Genomic DNA, 21472 nt, shown 5'->3' on the forward strand with positions numbered 1-21472 from the left:
ATCTCCAACAACTATGCACGTGGGCGTGTGCACACTTAAAATGGAACTGACATGAGCAAGCACTCAAAGAACACCACACAATACTGATGAGCTCAAGTCATTCTAAAGTTTTTTGCTTACATATTTAGTGCTTCTTAGCATATGTATTTACATTTTCTGCTTATACAACCCCAGAAGCTAGTAAATGTGGCAGACCAGTGAGACAAACTTCAGTTTTGACTGATGCAACAAAACCAACAAAAGGAACACAATACTTAAATTTGTTAAATAACCTATCAAATAAATTTGGCTGGTCTCTAGTGATAAGAAATTTTCCCCAGTGCATGGGGAGTGTTATCACTCAGTTCTTTTAGATTTTGAGTTTTCAGTATTTCAATATTTGAGTTTTCAAAATTTAAGTTTCCATTTCAATAAAAATTGCATTTCCAACCCTTACTGTTGTGAAAAACCATTTCAAACATGAACACATGTAGTTCTGTCCAAAGTCGTAACTGTGCTTTTCTTTCCTTTAAACCATCTCACTTTCTAATCTCAATCCATCCAGATTATTTTCATTCCCCCATCCCAGTTTCTTCTGTAACTGCAAATGCCTGTTAGTAACATATTCAGTTAGGGTGGCTAATTTAATTCCATCTTCTATTATTATTATAATTATGAAGAGTAGCTTGTTTAATATGCTGTTTCTCTCCCACAGCACCACCTGCCAAGTAAAATCTGATTTTTCTTCCTATTATCTAATTTTAGGAAAAACTTAATAAATTAAAACTGTAACTTTGGACTACTTTTAACCCATATTTCTCTACACTGGTGTAAATAAGAAGAAGTCTAGAATTTCTCCAGTTACCTAACATCATTTGAACAATCTGCATCACTGGATCCAAATAATCTATGAATATACTTTCTAATCTTTGTGGAAAAAAACCTCAAGTAATTATGTTTTTATTTTAAACTCTACTTTCAGTACACATATATTCTGTATTTGCCAAGGGTGAACAAAAGATGTGCATTCAGACTTCTTTCAGTTGTCTTTATATCTTTAGCTGTTAAATTTATTTCCAATTCCCTACTTTTAAAAAAAAAAAAAAATTTACCTGGCGTGGCACCTGCGGAGTTGAGGTTAAATTCTAAAGGTCATGCTATTGAATTAGTGGGAGTTTGTGTTGGTGATGGAGGGAGAAACTACTGCTGATGGTGAAATAATATGATGATGATGAAAATACCTGTTCACTTTACTGACTAGTTAGGTTTTACTCCTGTTAGCCCTGCTAACCTAATACAGCTGAAAGTTTGAATTACCATCATTTTACTTGTAAACTGAGCAGAATGGATCTGAAAGTCTCAGACACACAAACATGGAACCTATACCTAGAGTCACTTTTCATAATAGAACTGCACTTCGATATGTACCTTTCCTTGTTTCCAGCACTCTTTAAAGAGCTTCCAGTTGCTGCTGTTTTTATGATCTTTGAGCCACAAAATATGCTTATCACAGATCCAGGAATGTGGAATACCGCTGTAGAATTTACTGCAATCATCCAGAATAGATTTTTGACCATCTTTTGGCCCATCCTTCAGTTCAGATTTTACATTTATCTTTGGTGGTCTATTTGGTGGAATCTTGTTTTCTACAACTGAAGCAATTATGTCATCAAGAATGTTTGGCATAGTCCTTCCACCTTTGCCACCCTTGTAGAAAAACAAAAATAGTTTACTAGGAAATTTTAGATTTACCTTCAACAGAATGTCAGAAATATTAAATATAAATAAAAACTATATACTAATATATTGCACCCACAGAAAAGTTTACTGAAATAATCATCTGGAATCAGGGAACTGCAGTTAAAATGACAATGAATATATTCAACTCTCTTTAAATTACTAAGTCAATGTTTAATCTAAATCAATGTCCAAATTATTTACAATATGTATCAATCATCACTAAACATGCAAGTTACCTTTCTTTCAGGGAAGCTTTAGTGATGTTTACTTACATATTTAATTATAAATTAACATTCAAAGCTAGTGTCATTAGGCTGTTCTAATTAAAATGTACCAAAGCAAGTTGTGTGAATTTTCAAAACCCCATGCATTATGGAAATACACTCACTGTTGTGCCTGTAGAGTAAACTGGAGCAAAAGCAATGCCAGCATCTGTAGAGCCCAGACGCAGTTTGCCAGCTGTTGTAGTCAGTAGGTCTCGTAAGGTTGAGCCCTGTTCGTTGTTCTGGGACACAGGAGGAGATGTTTTACAATTTAGAGACTCTGAACTCTCTTGGTCTCTCTCTTCTTTAGTATGTTTTCCAGGAAGACATTCTTTATTTTCTAAAATAAAAAATACTTTTGATACATGATTGTGTCATGATGCAGAAATTCGAACACTGGCATCCTGCATTTTATAGTGGTGGTAATATACTGTAGCACTAGTGCTTTATTCACCTGAAAACACACCAGAGGATGAATTAGATCCTTCAAAATGCAGTCAAACAGTGTACCATGAAAAGGCCTTCCTCAACATCTCAGACATGTAGCTGAGTGTGCACCTGTCACAAATGAGAGATGCTGTAGCTGAGAGAGGCTGGGAAACACTAACACATTACATATGCATTCCACTAGTGGCTTCTCTGTTATATTCAACAAATAATTGGTAACTAGTTTTGATGCCCCTAGAAGGCAGCACTGAGTTTTTAAGATTAGGAAATATGACATTTTAATTATTTATGACACAAATGAAACCCAATGTGGAATTTTTTTTATAGTGAGTTCAGCACAAATTCCTGGAGCACCCAAAACCACGCACTTAACTTTAGTATGTCTAATATTTACCTTTCTTTTCCTCTCTGGCTTTTTGCTCTGCTAGATCAGCTAACCAATGCAGTGGAGACTGGGATTCTGGTGGAGTTAACTTGCTGTCTGCACTTACATCACTCCCTGGACTTGTATTGCCATTTGTCTCAGACTTTTGAGGGGTATTCGGCTGCTGAGACTCAGGCATGCACAGAGAAATTTTATTACTGTGATTAAGGACATTCTGTAAAACCTATAGAGGAGAACAATTTTATTTTTAAATATAGTATTTTGTTTTAATATGAGCAAAACAGTAGCAACGATGGTAATTTGCTAATATATTAATTACACAGAACAGAATTATATAAAATTCATGAAAAAGTTGATTTATTGATATTATTCAAATATTTTTTTTTAAAAAATCAACAAATATCAACATGTCTAAACACTAAACTCCGAACTTAAAAATACTATAGACTCACCTGAGAGACACCATTCATTGCAGGGAACTTCCCAGTTTGTATGCTCTGTTTGCTGGTACACTGACAATAGGATTTAATCTCAAATTTCTCTCTAAGACTATGCATGGCATCTAGAAGATCTGTCAGAACTATAAGTTAAAGTAGGAATAAAGAAAACCATTAACAGTTCTTTCATGAACAACGTAAATTTTGTGATCCTCTTTACAAAAGTGTGATGGTATTATAAAACTATTTATATTCCATACTAAAAGCTCAAAAGATTCTTAAGCACTCACAAACAAAGAAACAACAAAGTGAAGATTGTCCTCTTAGTCTTAACTCTGTCTCCTGTACAAGCTTTAAGATATATCTTTAATTATATAATCACATACTATTTTTCTGCAAGATTCCCACTTGGTTCTGTGCAGAGACATGTCTTCACAAAGAAATGTGATGCTCACCCCTTCCTGGATGCTATAATCAACTCTTATCAACATCCCAAACTGGCATCTCTGCTGCAGGAGAACCTGTTCGAGACCCACATGGAGGCCCCAGCCCCCAGCAAGGTCTTCTACCAGCTGATTATCACCCAGAAAGAGGTGGGTGAACGAGGGAGGGTTAATAGTAAGACTACTTATCAGTTAACTATATAACCATTAATATTTTACATCCCTATTTAAAACACTACATTATAATGCATATGCATAAGGGGACAGAACTGAGAATATGTAGGCAGTCATAATGTTGGCATTTTCTGAGATGAGTGCTTCACCTGGCAACTTAAATATTTTGAACCAAATTTTGGTATGGCATGTGTGTGTTTGAGAGTTAGATATCTATATCTGTGAAGTATGCTTGGATGCCCTAACTTCCCCCTGAAATAATACCAAGCAACAACCATAAAATTATATTTATTATGTGTTTGTTGTCCCATTTAGAATGATTTTACTTGAACTGTTTAAAGACACATTTGATTTTTAATTTTTTCCCCTTATGGTATCACTGAAGGGCAGAGTTAAGGTTCTTCAGGTGCCCCAACTGTATTAGGAATTCCATTAGGTATTTATTTTAATCGAAAGTCTGAATTTTTGGGGTTTACGATGCTTGTTTGGGGGATAATTGAAACATTCTTTTAGTTCTTTTTACCCTAAATTATACATTTATACTTTCAACCTAAACTGCACCACAATAGTTACACTATCTGAGAATTTTCTACTTTTAAAAAAGTTTATTAATAATTTCACTCATGAACAACAAATAAGAATCCCAAAAAGAATGTTACCATGTAATGTTTCTATTATTGGAAAGCATATAATATCAACATGATTTTTTTTTAAATTTTAACTTTTATGGTCAGATTTACTAGTACATGCTGACTGCTTTAGACAACTCTGGAGCAGTGTAAACCCGGCAATGTGTAAACCCTACTTTCCCCCCATCCCCGACCCCCTGTCCCCTATATTTCCCTGCATACACATCCACCAATTCTCACCTCCATGTTTCTCTGCACCTCTCCTACTCTGTCCTCCCCATTTATTTGGTGAGGATATATTGTGCTACAGGTAGCTTTGAAAAGTAATTTCAGAAATTACTAGAACTTCTATTTAAAATTAATGCAGTCTTTCCACACAGAAAGAAATTATGAATAAATTGTTTTTATGTGATCGTACCAGAGCCTGGAATAATCTGAGTTGGCATCAAATGCTTGTGATCATGAGGCTGTCCTTTCACACATTTCATCCAAGCATATAATTCTTTATCTGTAAAACAACAACATTCCCAGTTATTTTATTTCACTTGTGGCTTTATTACTTAAATCATATCATTCACAGATATTCCCAATCCATTGTTTAGAAGCCTCCACATCTACACTCCTCTGCGGTTCTATACTGGTATTTTGTATGACAAACATTTTGTTTGCAACAGTTTGACAGAAAAGACAATCAGAATGGAGTTTTAATAAAAATAGAAGCAAAGACAGTAGCATCCACAACACAGATCCTTGTCCAAGTTTCAAAGCTTATTCATTTTATTATATTTAAATCTGTTATTTTTGCCTGAGTAAAAATCCATCATACAGTTGCCATTTAGGCAGTTAAAGTTATCTCACTGAACAATTCTAACATAGTCTAGAGGGATGAGTAGAGAAGAGCTTGTATTGTCAATACGTCTACTGTTAACAGTAGCACATACAGGCCCTACTGATGGGGGCCCCTTTTAGCTAGGCACTGTACAAACACATATTAAGTCAAAGACAAAGGGTGAAAGAAGAAAAAAAAAGCCAAGTCAGGGAAGTGACTTGACACTGATCTGCTGTGTTATCTTGGGCTGAGATGGGAACGGAACCCAGTCCGGTCTTCCATCTACTGTACCATGCTACCTATCTTTAATGGATGCAATCTTCAAATCTATTTTAAATTTTGCTCAGCTGTAGCAATGTATGTTGTATGCCCCAAATAGGCAGGCTAAGAGACATGTTCAGCACATTTAAAGCGTATTTTCCTTACATTACAAAATTTATAATGCACCAAATACCTCTCTTTTCCTGGATCTTAAAAATATTAAGCATATACCCTTACAAGTGAAAGAATTTTGTAAGTCACTTTATAGTACAACTTTAAAGTATACAATTTTAAAACAATCATGTAGATATCATATACGAAGAACAAAATATGACTATCATATAACATATAACCCAAAATATTTACTCAAATTTTATCATTAGCATATTACATGTAAATTTTATAACTAACCTTTCAAAGAATGCATAAAAACTAGAATTAGGGAAAGCCTTCCCCTAGTGATATCTAGCAAAATTTGTATATCAGTTCTAGCCTGCACCCCAATCCCCCAATGAGCTCTGTGTGGGTGGACAGGTACACAGAGCCCCAGTGAAGTCAACAGAGCATCCCATGGGGCTAGGGGGCTGTGCTGAGCTAATTACAGAACTGGAGGTTATTCCTGGTCATAGTACAATACTCAAGTATTATGCCTAAAGTGCCTGACAGCAAACCTAAAAATAGAACTAAATCATCTCTTATTTTATATAGCTCTATGTGTAAAGAAAGCTTCATAATTGTGTATTTTCATAGTCTTTAATTTTGCACACGTTTAATAGATATTGTACAACAGAACAATTACTCATAAGTTGTAGAACTAGTAAATGTTCAAACAGTGTTCTCAAAAAATAAAATGCTGACAGACATAGCACATTTTGGACAATTCTAAAAATAAAATTTATGTTTGGTTATGCAGGCTGTAGACCATGCTTTGCTCCCAGAGCCAGGAATACAACCCAGGAACCTGGATACCTAACATTCCAGTGTCATCTCCCAAATAGTTGCATAATCCCCTGGCAAACAGCGCGTCATATCTCTCTTTACAAGATCGTCCACATAAAAGACAACTGCCTGTTTCAATCACAAATTACTCCTATAACTAAATCAGAAGAGGTCTGAGCTGCGGAACTGACTGTTGTGGGTTCAAACCCTGTATATACACATACATACACACAGACAGAGCCCCATTTAAATTAGTGTGGAATAACTGCAATCGTTGAAATGATTTTTATAGCAAAACATTGTACAGTACTTAGAAGTGAATTTGGATGTTGTGTTAATATTTGATTTATTGTTGTATTTTTAGTGTTTGTATTTTGATTAATGGGAGGTCAAGAACTGCATGGGCCATGGAAACTGAACTACCAGTTACATTTAGAGGAAGTCTCCCCTTCATAACCAGACTTAGGAATGTTGTGAGGGTCGTGCTGTGGATAAAACAGGACTTCTCACTAGGGCTGTCCAGCCAACTGGTTAAATGCAAGTCATTTGCAAAAATGCAACTAAGCTAATTAAATATTTTTCATGCAATGTCATAATACTTGGCAACTGTGCTTGATGGTGCCAGGAAAGACCTAAGAAATGGCGATGGGATGGACTTTTGTCTGTGCTGTGAAATGGAAAAAACCCCACTGACTTAAATAGAACATTTAAATCTCTGACATTTGTGGCAAGGCTGCCCAAAACCAACATACGTTCTCCATTACATTCAACAACTGTAAAAACAAGCAGTGGTTCCAGGAAAAATAACGTAATATGAAGTGGTATCATTTGGACAAAAACATGTATTGCTGAAAGTCCTTGATGGTGCCAGAGCACAGGTACAATACATAACCAGCACACCATGTATCACCAGAAATTGAACTATAGAGAGAAGCCAGCATACTTCTATTTTAGCATATATTGAAGGACGATATGATAACCAGAGAGAAAAATTTCCCAATGCTATCAAGACTGAAAAGAAGCCTGCTTCTGTATATTGCTTTTTAAACTTTGACTTTTTCTAGACTTTCCCTGGATGTTTAAAATGTGTACTTTAAAGACTGTTTTAATATGATTTACCCAACTTCCATGATGTTTCTAACAATTCGCAAAGGCCTAAGCCAAGTCAGACAATATGCACATACACAGAGGCCTGGACAGCTAAGAAGAGCCTGTGAGAAGAATCAGCATAATAAATGCTTTTGGAGTTCAAAGACACCTACAGTAATTCATTACGAAGAGGAGCAATGCCCCCTGACTCTCCTTGATGGTTTTTTTTTTTTGGTGGGGGAAAGGGGGGCGTTTATCAGTAGACACATGGGAGTTTATAAATAAATATTCATAATAACTGAAGCACTAATTCTAGCTGGTTAAGCAATGCAGTTGTACAAGATCCTTTTAAAGTCATAGGAGAAAAATATATAACTTTCTCTACTTAAATTCTGAAAGAAATCTCAGATTAGGACATTTATTAGCAAAAATATTTGGAAGATATGTGCTTCAGTAGCTACATGATACTATTGTAATCCTTTTCCTCCCTCTCCCCTAACCACATTGCCTGCCATAATTCGTCACTTAAATTGTAAACTGTTTGAAGAAAGGAACACATCTTTATCTGTCTGGAAAGTACCAGGACCATTTATGAATACATGAACAACCACCATCATCATTGTCCTTGCTCTTTTGCATAAAATACTCACCATTTTTAGTAACTAGGTCTACATTCTTGAAACAAGAACACTGGAAAAATATTAATATACTACAGATAAAAGTAAAATCAAAAGTAATATCAGAGCAACAGCCAATCAGTGGTGCTAACAAAAGCAAATGCTATGACATTACTCATTACTTGGAGTAATATTTAAAATGGCAGCATATTAGTTTAGACAGATCAGGAAACAAAACCACCAACCTATCTACTGTTTTTCAAACACATCTGTTTTCAGAGAAACCGTACTACATCAGATTCATTTGGAACAGTTACTACTACTTTCCTTTTACTAATAGCAGAAGTGACATGGACTTTGATGACAACTTTGGAAGCATCTTATTACCAGGGCAGAGGAGGAAGCCCTCTCACCCTGCATCAAGGGACTGAGTGGAAGCAAGTTTTTTCAGGATTTATTGCCATTGAAGACATTGTGTTACAGCGATCCTGATTTTATTTATTTTTAAATGATATTCTGATAGGTGAAAATAAGTTGGTGAGACAAATGTAGGTGTACTCTATTAATAATAAATATTGTATCTGTCACTTGTATGGTATTTCACCCAGGAGTTTGTCTGCCCACCTTGGGAAAGGAGGAGGAAGCCATTTCTCATAGCTGCCTAACAGCTCCCTCCTTAAGGGTATTTAGGAAACAATGCCAGAGGCAGCTGCCTTAATGGCTCTAGCCCAGTCACCATTTGTGACCATGGTGGGTAACAATAGGATCTTGACTTTCTAAAGTTATGTCTACATTAGAAATGCTACAGTGGCACAGCTGCAGCACTGTAGCAGCATATACACTACAGCATTGGGAGGGGTTCTTCTGTTGCTGTAGTAAATCCATCTCTCCAAAAGGCAGTAGCTAGCTTGATGGAAGAATTCCTATGTCAACCTAGCACTGTCTACACTGGGGCTTAGGTTGGCTTAAATACATCTCTCAGGGGTGTGAATTTTTCACAATCTTGAGCGACATAGGTTAGATGGACCTAAGTTTTAAGTGAGGGGAGGACTAAGAGAATGTGAATTGGTTCTGTTCTCTTTCTGTAACTTAATAGGAAAGCCTAGCTTAGTTTATAGCAAAATGTATTAGATGAGATGAAACTAAGCATGAGTGCAGGCTGTTCATTTTAAAATCCTTTTTCCTCTAATGCTTTGTTCCTACTACAGTGTACTCCCAGTTATTCAAATAGCATGGGGGAGGGGGGGGAGAGAGGAATTGATTTTATTTACATAATTGAGAGGGCAAGAGAAGCAGCGCAGAGAACCCTCTCTGCAGCTGTGCTGTCAAGGCCCTGCTCGCTCTTTCCCATGACAGCAGGGATGCAGAGAGGGTTCTCTGCGCTGCTGCTTTTTCAATTATTGAAGACACAAGGTCCAGGGGGAGGCTGCAGTCCTAGTGAGGCAGAGACCCCTGGTCAGGATCCTGCTGTGCTCCACCAGGACCACACTCTTTCCTGCACCTTGTGCCCACTGGGATCGGGCGTCATTGGCCCTGCGGCAGTGCAGCTAGCCCTCTGCAGCTTTTCCGTCACTGCCTCCATTCACTCACTCCCATGATGGTAGGGCTGAGGGCTCCCTGCACTATCAAAGGAGCCATTCAGCAGCAGGGTAGCCTCTCCTGGTGCCAGGGGTCTCTGCTTTATTATTCATGCTGGCATTGCTGGGGTGAAAGAAGGGATTTTAATAATGTGGAGGTTCAGATAATAGGGTTTTAGAAAATCAGGAGTATACTGTACTACATAAAATTATTTTCTTTTAAGAAGGCTGTTGGTCTGTATCACTGGTCAGAGGTTCCCAAAGAGAGGATTCAAGCAGGTGCTCAAATCAAGACAGGCCTTCATGGTGACAACTGGTTAGCATACATAGGGTGGGGCACTGGGGGGTCCCAGTATAAAAGTGGAAGACTTGCAAATTTCAACCTTGAGACAGGTAAGGGCAAGAGGTCTAAAATCTGGGAGGATGTGTTCAGAGAAGGCAAAAAGGGTAGAGGGTCAGTTAGCTCCATAACTGTGACAACTGCTTTTTGGAAGGGCTGGTTTTACATATTGTCATGACAAAGGTGAGGAAGCTTTGAGAAATAGGAAAAAGTTGTGCTTTGTGCAAAAACAATAGCATTTATTGGTTACAGAAAGACACCGAACCTTCTGGAGCAGCAATTCTAGAACATGTTAGAATAAACAATACAGAGAATGGTCTGGTTCATATAAAATTATAAACTGACCTCTAGAACTCTTCCTTTCCTTTGCTTTATAACAATCTAAGCAGACCACAAACCCACATTTTTGGCAGACCCAATGAATGTTAAACAACGTGGCTTCACATGCATCACACATCTCACGGACTCCTCTCACTGCTCTCTTCCAGGCAATTTTGGCTGAAACACAAAGTAAACAGAACAGAAGTATCAAAATTTAAAGGCAAACATCTGTAAGCTGTAGCACAGAAATGAATGTTCATCTAAAAATACCAATCATAATTTTCCTCTCAGAAGCAATTACAGAAAGAAAAAATCCAAAACTGATCCTATATACATAAGTCTTCAATATGCACAAATTTGACTTCATTATGACTATTATATAGCAAAATTTGTGTTAAGAATCAATATTTTTCCAAAATAAGAGACAAAATCAATGACAAATACTAAGAGCAAATTTCTGTAGCAAAATACAGAAATAATTATTCCCTCAAACAGGATGTTTGGCACACACGGACAGACAGACTTTCTCAATGCACAATAGTGGCAATGAAAGGATTTAGCATGCAGCTACATTGAATATATGGAGGAATCAAACAGAGAAGCCTAAAACCTGAGCTATAATCTTTCATGTAGAATTATAGAATAACACAAAGAATATTAAGATTTCCTTACCATCTTTCTTCACCCAGGACATGGCTGTTTTCTCAGATGTTACTAGCTGACAAAATTTATCACCTATGATGTCTAAAATGTATTTAGAAGTCTCTAGGTCCACTTCATCATCTTCATAATTGTCATGTGTCCACAAACTCATTGCATCATCATCATATTGATCAGGAGAAGAGAAACCATCTATCCTAACAACTCCATTCTTACTAAAAGACAACCTAAAAAATGGAAACAAATAGTTTAACTATACACCTCATCATACTTTACACTCTAAGCCAGTGGTTCTCAAACTAGGGCCGTCACGTGTTCAGGGAAAGCCCCTGGTGGGCCGGGCCAGTTTGTTTACCTGCTGCATCCACAGGTTTGGCCAAACACGGCTCCCACTGGCCGCAGTTCACCGCTCCAAGCCAGTGGGGGCTGCAGGAAGGGCAGCCAGCACTATCCCTCAGCCCGTGCCGCTTCCCGCAGGCCCCATTGGCCTAGAGCGGCAAACCATGGCCAGTAGGAGCTGCGATCGGCCGAACCTGCGGATGCGGCAGGTAAACAAACCGGCCCAGCCTGCCAGGGGCTTTCCCTGAACACGTGACGGCCCTAGTTTGAGAACCACTGCTCTAAGCTTTGTTTGCTGTTATTAAAAACCATTTTAACAAACATATCTGTATGCAGACTGCATATATTGTGCAATACTAATATAAAAGAATACTGACCAGGTTAATCAGGTTCAATCTTTGCAGTAGCAAACACATATACCCTTTCTTTCCTCCTCCCTATCCCTGCATTTTTTTTTTTTGGAACACTTAAGTGAATCTGATGTTCCATCAAGAGAGGAACTAATAGTACTGGCTTCATCCAAGCTTTCTTCCACAGTTTTGTCAATACCCCTTCATTTTTGATCTGCAATGCCTCTTTTGTTTCAATCCTGTTTCCTCTCTGGAGTGGAGACTGATAATTGTATGAAACTGAATTGTTATTTTAAGATGTAGATTAAGAGACTTGGATGAAACCAAATTCATATTTTCACATGACCTAAACCAGAAACCTCAATACAAGTCCTCCAGATTTGAAAAAAGGCCAGCATTAACTTTAAAGCAAACAGGAAAAACATGTTTTCTGTAGAACAAATTCTGCTGCTACAAAGTTCAGTTTTAAGAAGAAATAATGAGGAAATTCTGAAGCTAAAGAATAACTGCTCAGGTAAATCTTTTGTTCGATCCAATTTACTTGACTCTCCCTTTAACATTTATCACCACATAAGCGGCTAAACTGATGCTAATGTAAGGCATTTCTCTTTTTTTTTTGCCAACAAAGTTTTGGTCTAATTCATTTCTCTGATTCTCACAGGCCGGCTGACAGTGATCACTCAGTCCGTGACTATTTACTGTATATTAACACTCCTGCCAGTCAAATGAAAAAGGATCTCAAAACTACATGGCAGCACAGATCATTACTTCTAGGCAACCAGGTCAGCTAATTTCTTACCTTTGAAATGCCTAAAATTTGTATGGTGTCCTACTTTGGATCATTTTAATTAAAAAACCATTTAAAATATTTTCTAAGTAGTTGTAATGGTCTCTCAGTAAACCTGTATCAAAGCAGTATTGTTGAACAATATAATCCCTTATAATACAGACTATTTTACACTCCTTTAGCTATAAACAGATACATATATGAAGTATTTTAATAATATCAGCATCAGTAAAACTCAGTGTCCTACATTCAGAACTGAAGTGTAATTTATGACCACTGTTACAGTATCAAAAAGGATTCCCCCCTCCCCACCACACACACACACACACACACACACACACACCCTTAATCCGCAGGTAGCAAAAAGAATCCATTGATTTTATTACAATAAAGCCTGATAAGACTCTTAGCAGTAAAGCAATCTTGATTTTAAATTCAGATCTCATGTCTATGGTAAAATGAAAATAAACTCCACTGATACTACAAAACATTTAAAATGAAAGCTTTTTAAATTAAATGATCAAATTTTAAAATGGTAGCAAAATTGTTCTGTTTTCACTTAACCTCCAATACTCTCTTTCCCAAGGGGAAAAGAACAAATCTAAGGAGAACACAGCAATACTTTTAGTAAGCAGGTCATTGCTGTGTATGTATACTTTAGTACAGAAAAATATTTTAAGTCCAACACTGAAGTAATTTCCTTATGGTCTTATAACTACGGCCTTGCTTACATTACCAAAATCAGTCTGTGTAACAGCAACTGAGTGTTCAAATTCCTATTGAATGAGTCTACATTGGTAAGTATTGCACTTGTACAAGTCAAAACATAGTTTTGCTCTACTTCCACACTAGCATTTGTGATACAGGAAGGCCAGGGGGCAGTGGTAATGGGGAAATATATAAGCCCTAGGCTAATTAAGGCATGGCTCCCTGTAGACTAGGGAGGGTTGCTACAGGTTAACTGGAGCACCTGTAGTCAATTAAGCCCTGTCAGGAACCTAATAAAAACCCCTGCTTCAGGCAGTCGAGGAGGAAGGAGAGAGGACTAGAGCTTGGAGGTGTATTGTAAGATTTGAAAGACCAGAGAAACAATGTAAGGGAGACCCTGCCCCAGCAGGGGAGGGAGACTTCCTCCCCCAGCATCTAGGGACCGAAGGTTCCCCACCCAAGGGGGAAGTGGTTAAGAACCCACAGGGGTTGAGAAGGGCTAGGGCTCAGATTGAGGAACAAACCCAGACCCCTCCCCCACTTCCCTCCTCTACCACGTTCCCGGGCAACTAGCGGGGACCGCGGCGGCCCAAGAGCAGGGGCAAGGGGTGGCGTCTTAGCCCCCCTGCCAAGAAAAGCACAGGACCCACCATACTAACATCAGCCATCTAGCCACACATTATATTGCACCAATTGTTGTACAACGTATTCTGGGCATTCTTCTTCTGCATTGGTAGGCCAAAGGCAATTGTAAGAAGAAGGGGTCAAATTCTGACTGTTGTTTAGGTAAACTCCCATAATCATACCCTGAGGGGTATTACTAGAATTGAGTGATTTGTGTGTGAATTCAAGGCTCTTTCCCACCAATTTAAGGACAGATTAATGATTTCTCTCTCTACTCTAGGCTAGACTGAAGAAACACTACTGCATCTTTTTTCTGCCTCAGGAAGGCTGGTTAGCTGTTCAGATGTCTTTGGTATAATGCTGCAGTTTTACACAAAGCCCACCTCTTTCAACCTACAACAATGCCAATACACAAAAGGAACTGAGAAATAAACACATAATCATAAGAAAGGGTTTTTTAAAAACAAAAACATTTTAAAAAATAGTGAACTTACCGACGAAAGTAATAAAATCTACAAAATACTGGCGAGTGAGTTGGTTCTTCACCTTTCTTACTTCTAATGAGTCTACATTCTCTGCATTTCTGCAGATTAGGCCCTATTTCAGAGCAAGAGTCATCCTGCAGAAAGGATTCTCCAGTTTGCTTCAGCTTCTTTACTTTGCGCCAGTCTTTTAATACTGAACGAGGTATTCCAGCTGCAAAAACAACAAAAACTTAAGGCAAGAGAAATTTACAAATTATCTATATGTAGAACTCAATAGGAACAGTAAACCTTCAGCATTTCTGAAGTCAAGCCACTTTTATTTGATGCCTAACTTTAAGCATCCAAGTTTGAAAAATTTGGCTACAAATCTAACGTTCTGTAGACAAAACTGCTGTTAACCATTTTATTGATGATTTAAATAGCACATATGTAAACCAAATGTACTTTTCTCTTGTATTTGGTATGTCATTTTGGTAGATATTCCACAGAAAAATGCAGCCACAACACATGATTATTCCAGGACAGTAATGAGATTCAATACCAAGGAGAGTTAAATACATATGATTACTTTAGTGCAGTTCTATTTAAAGTAACTGGAATTTAAACAATTTGCTAATTATTCACAAGGAAGAACAGAATCCAGCTCACTGGGTTTACCGGGCTAACAGGAGCAAAAAGCAGTAAGAACTTATTTTCATCATTTAACTCAGCAGATCTGAAACTGAATACACACACAGGGAGCAGATCTGTTGAGTACACTGCTGCAATTTTCACAATCACATTTCAAAGTAGAAACACAATTTAAATATACACTGCTGTTTAGCCAATCTTTCATTGTAATAACTTTTACAAGCAGTGCTCTGGTGCTAGTGTGCTCCGGCACTTTTTTGGGGAGATAGAATGGTGTTCCACTACTTCGGACAAGGGTGCAATGAAGAGGGGGGTACCCTGCCCCACCCCACACACACACTTTTGGTTGGCTCTGAGTGGAGACCCAGCAGCCACTGCCCCTCCACTCCAGGCCATGCCTGAGATAGCAGCATAGGCAGCCCCATGGCTGGGGACCCCTCTCTAGTACGAGATTCCAGCTGGGGCACCTGAATCCCTACCCATCATGGGATCCCATGCCAGAGTCCTGGTGCTGCAGGCTGAAAGGACAGGCCACAGCACTTCTCTGAGCGCCCTGCCATAAGAGGGTCAACAGCTGGGGGATACTGTGCAACACCAGGGCCTCCCATTGAGGCTGGGAAGTACTGGGCGTCCATGAGGCATGAGGTCCTGGGTGGCAAGCTGCCTGCATTGCTGTCCTAAGCATGGCCAGGAGCAGAAGTGGCAGCTGCTGCACCTTTCCTAAGAGCTGGACAGGTGTGTGGAAGGGAGGCTTCCCCCTCTTCATTGCAACCCTGTCCCTTCCCCTATGTGGTCAGTGCAGCTGGCACCACTTTTTCCCCCAAAGGCTGAGAATGAGGGGAGTGCCCTTTACCACTGTATAGGCTGAAGGGTCCTGGCAGGAGTATAAAGCCTCATCCCAATCCTCCTCTCCTGCCCGTGACTGAGTGAACCCATAGCATTGTCAGCAGGCTCCAAGGGAGAAGTGAGTTCTAGCACGTCTTTTTTTAGGATTCAAGCGCGGTTTAAAAATGGAATTAGTTTTATCTGCACAAAGAGATGGGGTATCTATCAGTGCAAATTGCCTTTACTCCTGAAAGTCCATATCCTGTGGAAATGGGCAAAACTTGCACATTAGATACTGGATGGTTCAAATGTTAGGGTGCTAACATAGGACTGCAGAAACTTGGATTCAGTTCTGTTTCCCACAGATTTCTTGTACAACTTCGACAAATCAGTTTCTCTGTGCCTCAGTTCCCTATCTATAAAATAGGGATAATACTACTCCCTACCTCACAGTCTTGTTGCAGAAATAAATACATTGAAGACTGTGAAGACTCTGATAATAATGTAACACGGTCCATGTAAGTATCCAAAATGGATAGATATATTAATATCAAATACTAATCTGTTAGAAAGACCATGAGGAGGAGGATGAAGATGATGACTGGAAGGAACAAGACCTACTATTGCTCAGCCTCCCCTTCCCTGAAATCACAGGAAACTGATGCTATGGGATATGTCCATATTCTAATGCAGAATACTTTGTGCTACAGGGGAAGGTAATTCTTTAAGTCCCCAGTTATCTTGCAGATAGAATACTAGATAAAATACGAAAGGACTCTCCTGTTAAGCCATCTAATCCATGCCCCTATATTAGTACACGATTGTCCTCTACACCAAACCCATAAATGTTATCTCCTTACAGTAGGAGGATCATCCAGCTCTAGTACAACTTATGCACAAATCTGAGATTCAACTTCAGGTCCTGAATTAGTAAAAACTGAGTAAGATATAGAAAAAAACTTGAAAGTTACATTCTCTTTGATCCTCCCCTTTGTAAAAAGATTAAAATTAAAGACAAAAGAAGTAGACTAAGTACTGTACCAGCACTTGATCCAGTCCACAGTATCTCCTACAGGTTGCGGAACTGGCAACACTTCACACAAATTAAACCTCAAACAATTACAGAATCTTTCAATAATATAAGGTTGTGAAACTGAGAAGCCAAGAAATTCAGATAAAGATTAAAATCCATCCTTTGCACCAGCTTAATAAAAATCTTATGAAATGTGATTTAACGGGGGACTTTCACACGAGACCAACGTTGTAAGAAACTGAATTTTTTTTCTTAAATAAGAAATTAGACATTCATAAGCAATAAGATACATTTTATTTCAAACTTTATTTAAATAAGGTCTTTTCTGCTTCTAGACGAGTTTCTATTTCCTGCAAAGTTTAGTCGCAATCCAGTATCTCTGACAATACCACACCATCCGAGTCAAATTCCAAGTTTATTCTTCATTCCCTTAGATAGAAAGGGTGGTACTGCAGTAGAGGCAGTATGCTCAGCACCTGAGGAGGCAGACTAGAAGGGGCTCTCTCACACTTCTCTCTAAAGTACCTTTTTTTTTTTTTTTTTTACCCCAAATGTAAAGCCACATCAACAGAATGCCCTGAAGAAACTGCCCTTAGTCTTCTTGTCAGAGGAAGAAATAAGGTATGGCAATAAAAATGACCCCTCAAATGGAAGCCCACTACCCCAAAAATACAGATGTTCACATTGTCTTGGGCTGAAGTTTTTATTCATTTTTTAAAATTGGTATGACTGACCCAAGTGTGACTGCAAACATACTGGTGTTGACACTTTATGACAGAGCATGTGTACATCAGTTTGTTTACTTTAAATTGAGAGGCTTATGTACATTTTCAAACCAAGAAATAGTTTGTGCTAATACATATATACACATAATAAAAGATGAATTTCTCAAATTAAAACATTACAGATGGGGTCGGAATTGGTGAATCTGCATGCCTACCAACCTCTGACACTGCCCCTTTAAGCTCTATTCTCATTCAGGTACTATCATATCACAAACCCTCCATTTATTAATAGTATTGTAATTCACAAATGTCCATCTATTTTCTTATCTTTTCTAATTCAGATCAACTGATATACTTACTGCTGTTACTGCTGCTCTGTAACTTCAACTTGCTTCTTTCTTTGGCACTCCTGCTAAGAACACCATTGGGTTTTACTTCTTCCTCTGTATCACCCTTTTTCTTTTGCAAATCATTTTGTTTCTTTTTGTAAGTTGGCTTAGGCTGCCGTTTAGTCCTTTGCTCTGACTTGCTCTCACTTTCATCAGAGTCTCCACATTCAGAGCCAGATTCGTAAGTCCTTTTTGCTTTTCTTCTTGTGTGTTTATCTTCTTTCACAAATTTATCTGCTAGGATTGTACTATCTATGTTATTTTGTAAATCACTAGATGTAGAAGCTATTAAATTGACAGTACATGGTTTAATAATTTCTGATACATAATTCCCTGAATTCTCTTTTTTATTAGTGTTTTTATCTTCTTCTGAATGTCTAGTAAGCCAAGCCTTTTTCAGTTTTGTGTGGTAGTTCAGCTGACTTGTCTGGGAAGCCTGCCCATTGCCTACACAGTTGGCTTTGTTTATTGTATTGCAGACGATAGCACTGTCTAGGGAAATGGAGGCTGGAAATGTCTGATTTTTCACAGTATTGGACTCAATCTCACTGGCATTACTACTTTTAAATTGAGCTGCAGCCAATGCTGCCTTGTGCTTTTTCAAATGGATAAAATCAGTTGGGCCAGAAAATCCAGAGTTGGGCTGAATGGCACTTCCTGTCTTGCCACTGGCTGGTGTAATTGGAGCTGTGGTACTGACCTTGCTTTCTTGTGTCTGTGCCACTACCTGACTTACTGTTCTAGAGGAGGTACATTCCAGTGGTGTGCAGGCCAAAACTTTGTTTGATAAAGAATAAGTCACTTCTGAACTACCCCAGCTTGAAACACCGGTAGTTGTGGCTGCAGATGTGGTTACATCTGTTTTGGTACTGCATACTATAGTTGTGGTAGGTGTGACAGAACTGGGAATGCTGCCTTGTGAGACAGACGGAAAGTTCTTTTCATAATGTGTGTGTGTAGTCTCTGAGTTCATATTTGGCAGAATTATTCTTCCAGTGTCTCTGGCTTCCACAGGTTTTACGCATTCTGTTTGATTTGTCCCAGTTGAAGAAGATCTTTCATTAACTCGATCTTTGGGAGCTGACTGCATTCCTGGCATACTATCATATTTTGTACTAGAAGGTGGACGTACAATGACAGATGCTGTGGCAGATTGCGTTTTTCCACTGGTTCGCTCAACATGCCATTCAACTTTTTCGTTGTTCGGGGCATTATTAGATTTCCAAATATCTGATAAATTCTGGTCAGAAGTGCTTTTGTACATTGTTTGCGCTTCCTTAGGTTCAGGTACTAAAGTTGGTGGTTTTTGTAATTCTTGGATTTTGCCACCAGCATTAACTGGCTGCACAGGTGTTAGGGTTGGAGGTGAAAGACTGCTATAGCTGCTTTCCTTTCTCTCCAGGTTTTGATGAACTGGAGGGTGAAACACTGGTGCTCTGTGTAAGGCAGGCATGCTTCGGAGAGTATTTGAAGATGAAACTGACAACTGAGTAGGGCTTCTGCAGTCACTTCTAAAAGAATTTACAGAGTGAGATGTCACTTGATGGGAAAGCTGCTCTGTTATCTTGCTTACCGAACCTTCACCCTCTGGTTGATGCTTAATCAAAGGTGGAGGTTTTGAAAGAGATGAAATAAAAGAAGTGAGAGACTGGGGATTAGCTGCTGTTGAAAGACAACTATTCTGTTTATCGACATACAAACTTGAAACTTCCTTAGATGGGTAGGATCTTGGTGGTTCGTTCACTACACTGTTTGACAAGGTGGTGAAATAGTTACTTTGTGGCAAACTCTGTGGTGCTGAATGCTTGATTTTATAAAGTTCTGACACAGAACGCTCTGGTTCTTTGTCATGTTTCACTGCATAGCTTTTGGGGCTAGAAGACGATAATGGCGTTACTCTAGAATAATTCTCTCTCTCACCCTCAAGAGCCTTGATTTTAGCTGTAAAAGGAGCAACTTCAATACTCTCTTGAAGTATCCGTCTATGTTCTTCTTTATATTTGCTTAGTCGCTCTCCAGTCTCTTGAGGTGGCTTCTGCAATTGACTCAACATTGGGTCCACAAAATGTCTGTGCAAATGACTCTCTTTTGCAGTCTGTGTTCTGCTATGTTCCAGATCAGTCTTTACAGGTGCAGTTGTAACAGAACGTAAAGGTTCAATAAATGCTTTCCTCTCCAATTCTCTGTATGAAAGAAGTTAAAACAGATAAAATTTTGTTACAAACGTACTACAATACGGTAACAGAATTTAAGGGACCCATCCTTCAACTCTCACAAAATTATCTATTAACACAAAATAAAGCTGATGAATTTCTTTATTCTAGGTAAAATTTTCAAAAGCTTCTATGTGCCTTAGGAACTTAAGTTCCATTGAAAGTCAATGTGCCTCAGTTCGAAAATAGGATTTAGGCACCTAAACCACTTCAGCTCTTTTGAAAATGTTACTTACTATTTGAAAGCATATTTTGTCACACTTTTACATATGCCAGGCCATACATTTTTACTAGTGAATTGAAATGAAGGTAAATGAAAACAAGCTACTGAACTTGACAGTCTCACACTGTAAACATTAGCTTATACATCAGTTTAATGATTTAGACAATGGTGAACTTACTCTTTGTGATGATCTACTATATTTTTGGACAATGGTGGACTAGAATGTGTTGTCAATTTGAGTGGCCGATGCGGATCTGCACTGGATGGTCTTACAGGAATGTGACTCAGTAACCCAAGACTGTCAGCTGAGGTCACAGGGGTGGGTTGGTGTAACCAAGGGCTGGGAGTATTCTGTTAACAGCAACAAAATCAGACTTCAAAGTTATCACAGGAATCGAAGCACAGCATCATCATCATACCTTTTCTTAAAAACTTACCAACGAACAGAGAGTAAGTTATATACTTTACCACTACAAATCAGATACTTTTTTCCCCCCAAGTTTTTGAGGCATATTTGGATAGAGTAGGGATATCTGAGTATGCCACTGACTTGATTTATAGCGTATAAAAATGTTTACATTTTCCACATGTATTCTGAGATAGGTTTGATTCTCAAATACCGAGCTTGATCATTTTACAATTTCAACTCCGGGCCTCTCTTTAAACAACTTCCTTAAAACTAACAAACCACTGACAGTTTAATAAGTGTAAGTTCAATTATTAGTTAATTTGTTGAATGATCAGTGTTCAAATATTTTCTTTGAAAATAAGGTTTAATATTTCTTGGGACTATCTTTCAAGTGTAAATATAAAACAAAAGAATAAGCCTTCCCTTTTCTTACCATTTTTCTCCATGCTACAAATGATTAACTATCGATAAGCCTAGGCAACCTGTTATATTTAGCCAAATTGTTTTACACAACTCAATCACACAATTAGTACAGTACTATTAAAACTACAAACTATGTTAAGGAAATCTTAAGGTTGTGTAGCTAAGTATTCAAAAGTTAG

General features: G+C 38.3%; 1 protein-coding gene across 2 annotated transcripts in view; it reads right to left on the reverse strand.

Annotated features, from left to right (window-relative positions):
- The window catches only part of JMJD1C (jumonji domain containing 1C), a 303815-nt gene that overhangs the window by 35616 nt on the left and 246727 nt on the right, over positions 1 to 21472 (reverse strand). For both annotated transcript variants that reach the window (XR_014712455.1, XM_084634509.1), the window contains exons 9-18: positions 20640 to 20812; positions 17996 to 20208; positions 14433 to 14634; positions 11143 to 11357; positions 10495 to 10647; positions 4916 to 5005; positions 3267 to 3394; positions 2824 to 3037; positions 2108 to 2322; positions 1408 to 1686 (exon numbers count right to left, since the gene is read on the reverse strand). Coding sequence is in view for 1 of the 2 variants with exons in the window: in XM_084634509.1 (XP_084490635.1) it covers positions 1408 to 1686; positions 2108 to 2322; positions 2824 to 3037; positions 3267 to 3394; positions 4916 to 5005; positions 10495 to 10647; positions 11143 to 11357; positions 14433 to 14634; positions 17996 to 20208; positions 20640 to 20812 (3882 nt within the window). In the remaining variant the exon portion in view is untranslated. The remainder of the gene's footprint in view (positions 1 to 1407; positions 1687 to 2107; positions 2323 to 2823; positions 3038 to 3266; positions 3395 to 4915; positions 5006 to 10494; positions 10648 to 11142; positions 11358 to 14432; positions 14635 to 17995; positions 20209 to 20639; positions 20813 to 21472) is intronic.

The sequence above is a fragment of the Lepidochelys olivacea genome (genome assembly GCF_965140295.1).
Source record: "Lepidochelys olivacea isolate rLepOli2 genome assembly, chromosome: 7".
NCBI lineage: Eukaryota > Metazoa > Chordata > Testudines > Cheloniidae > Lepidochelys > Lepidochelys olivacea.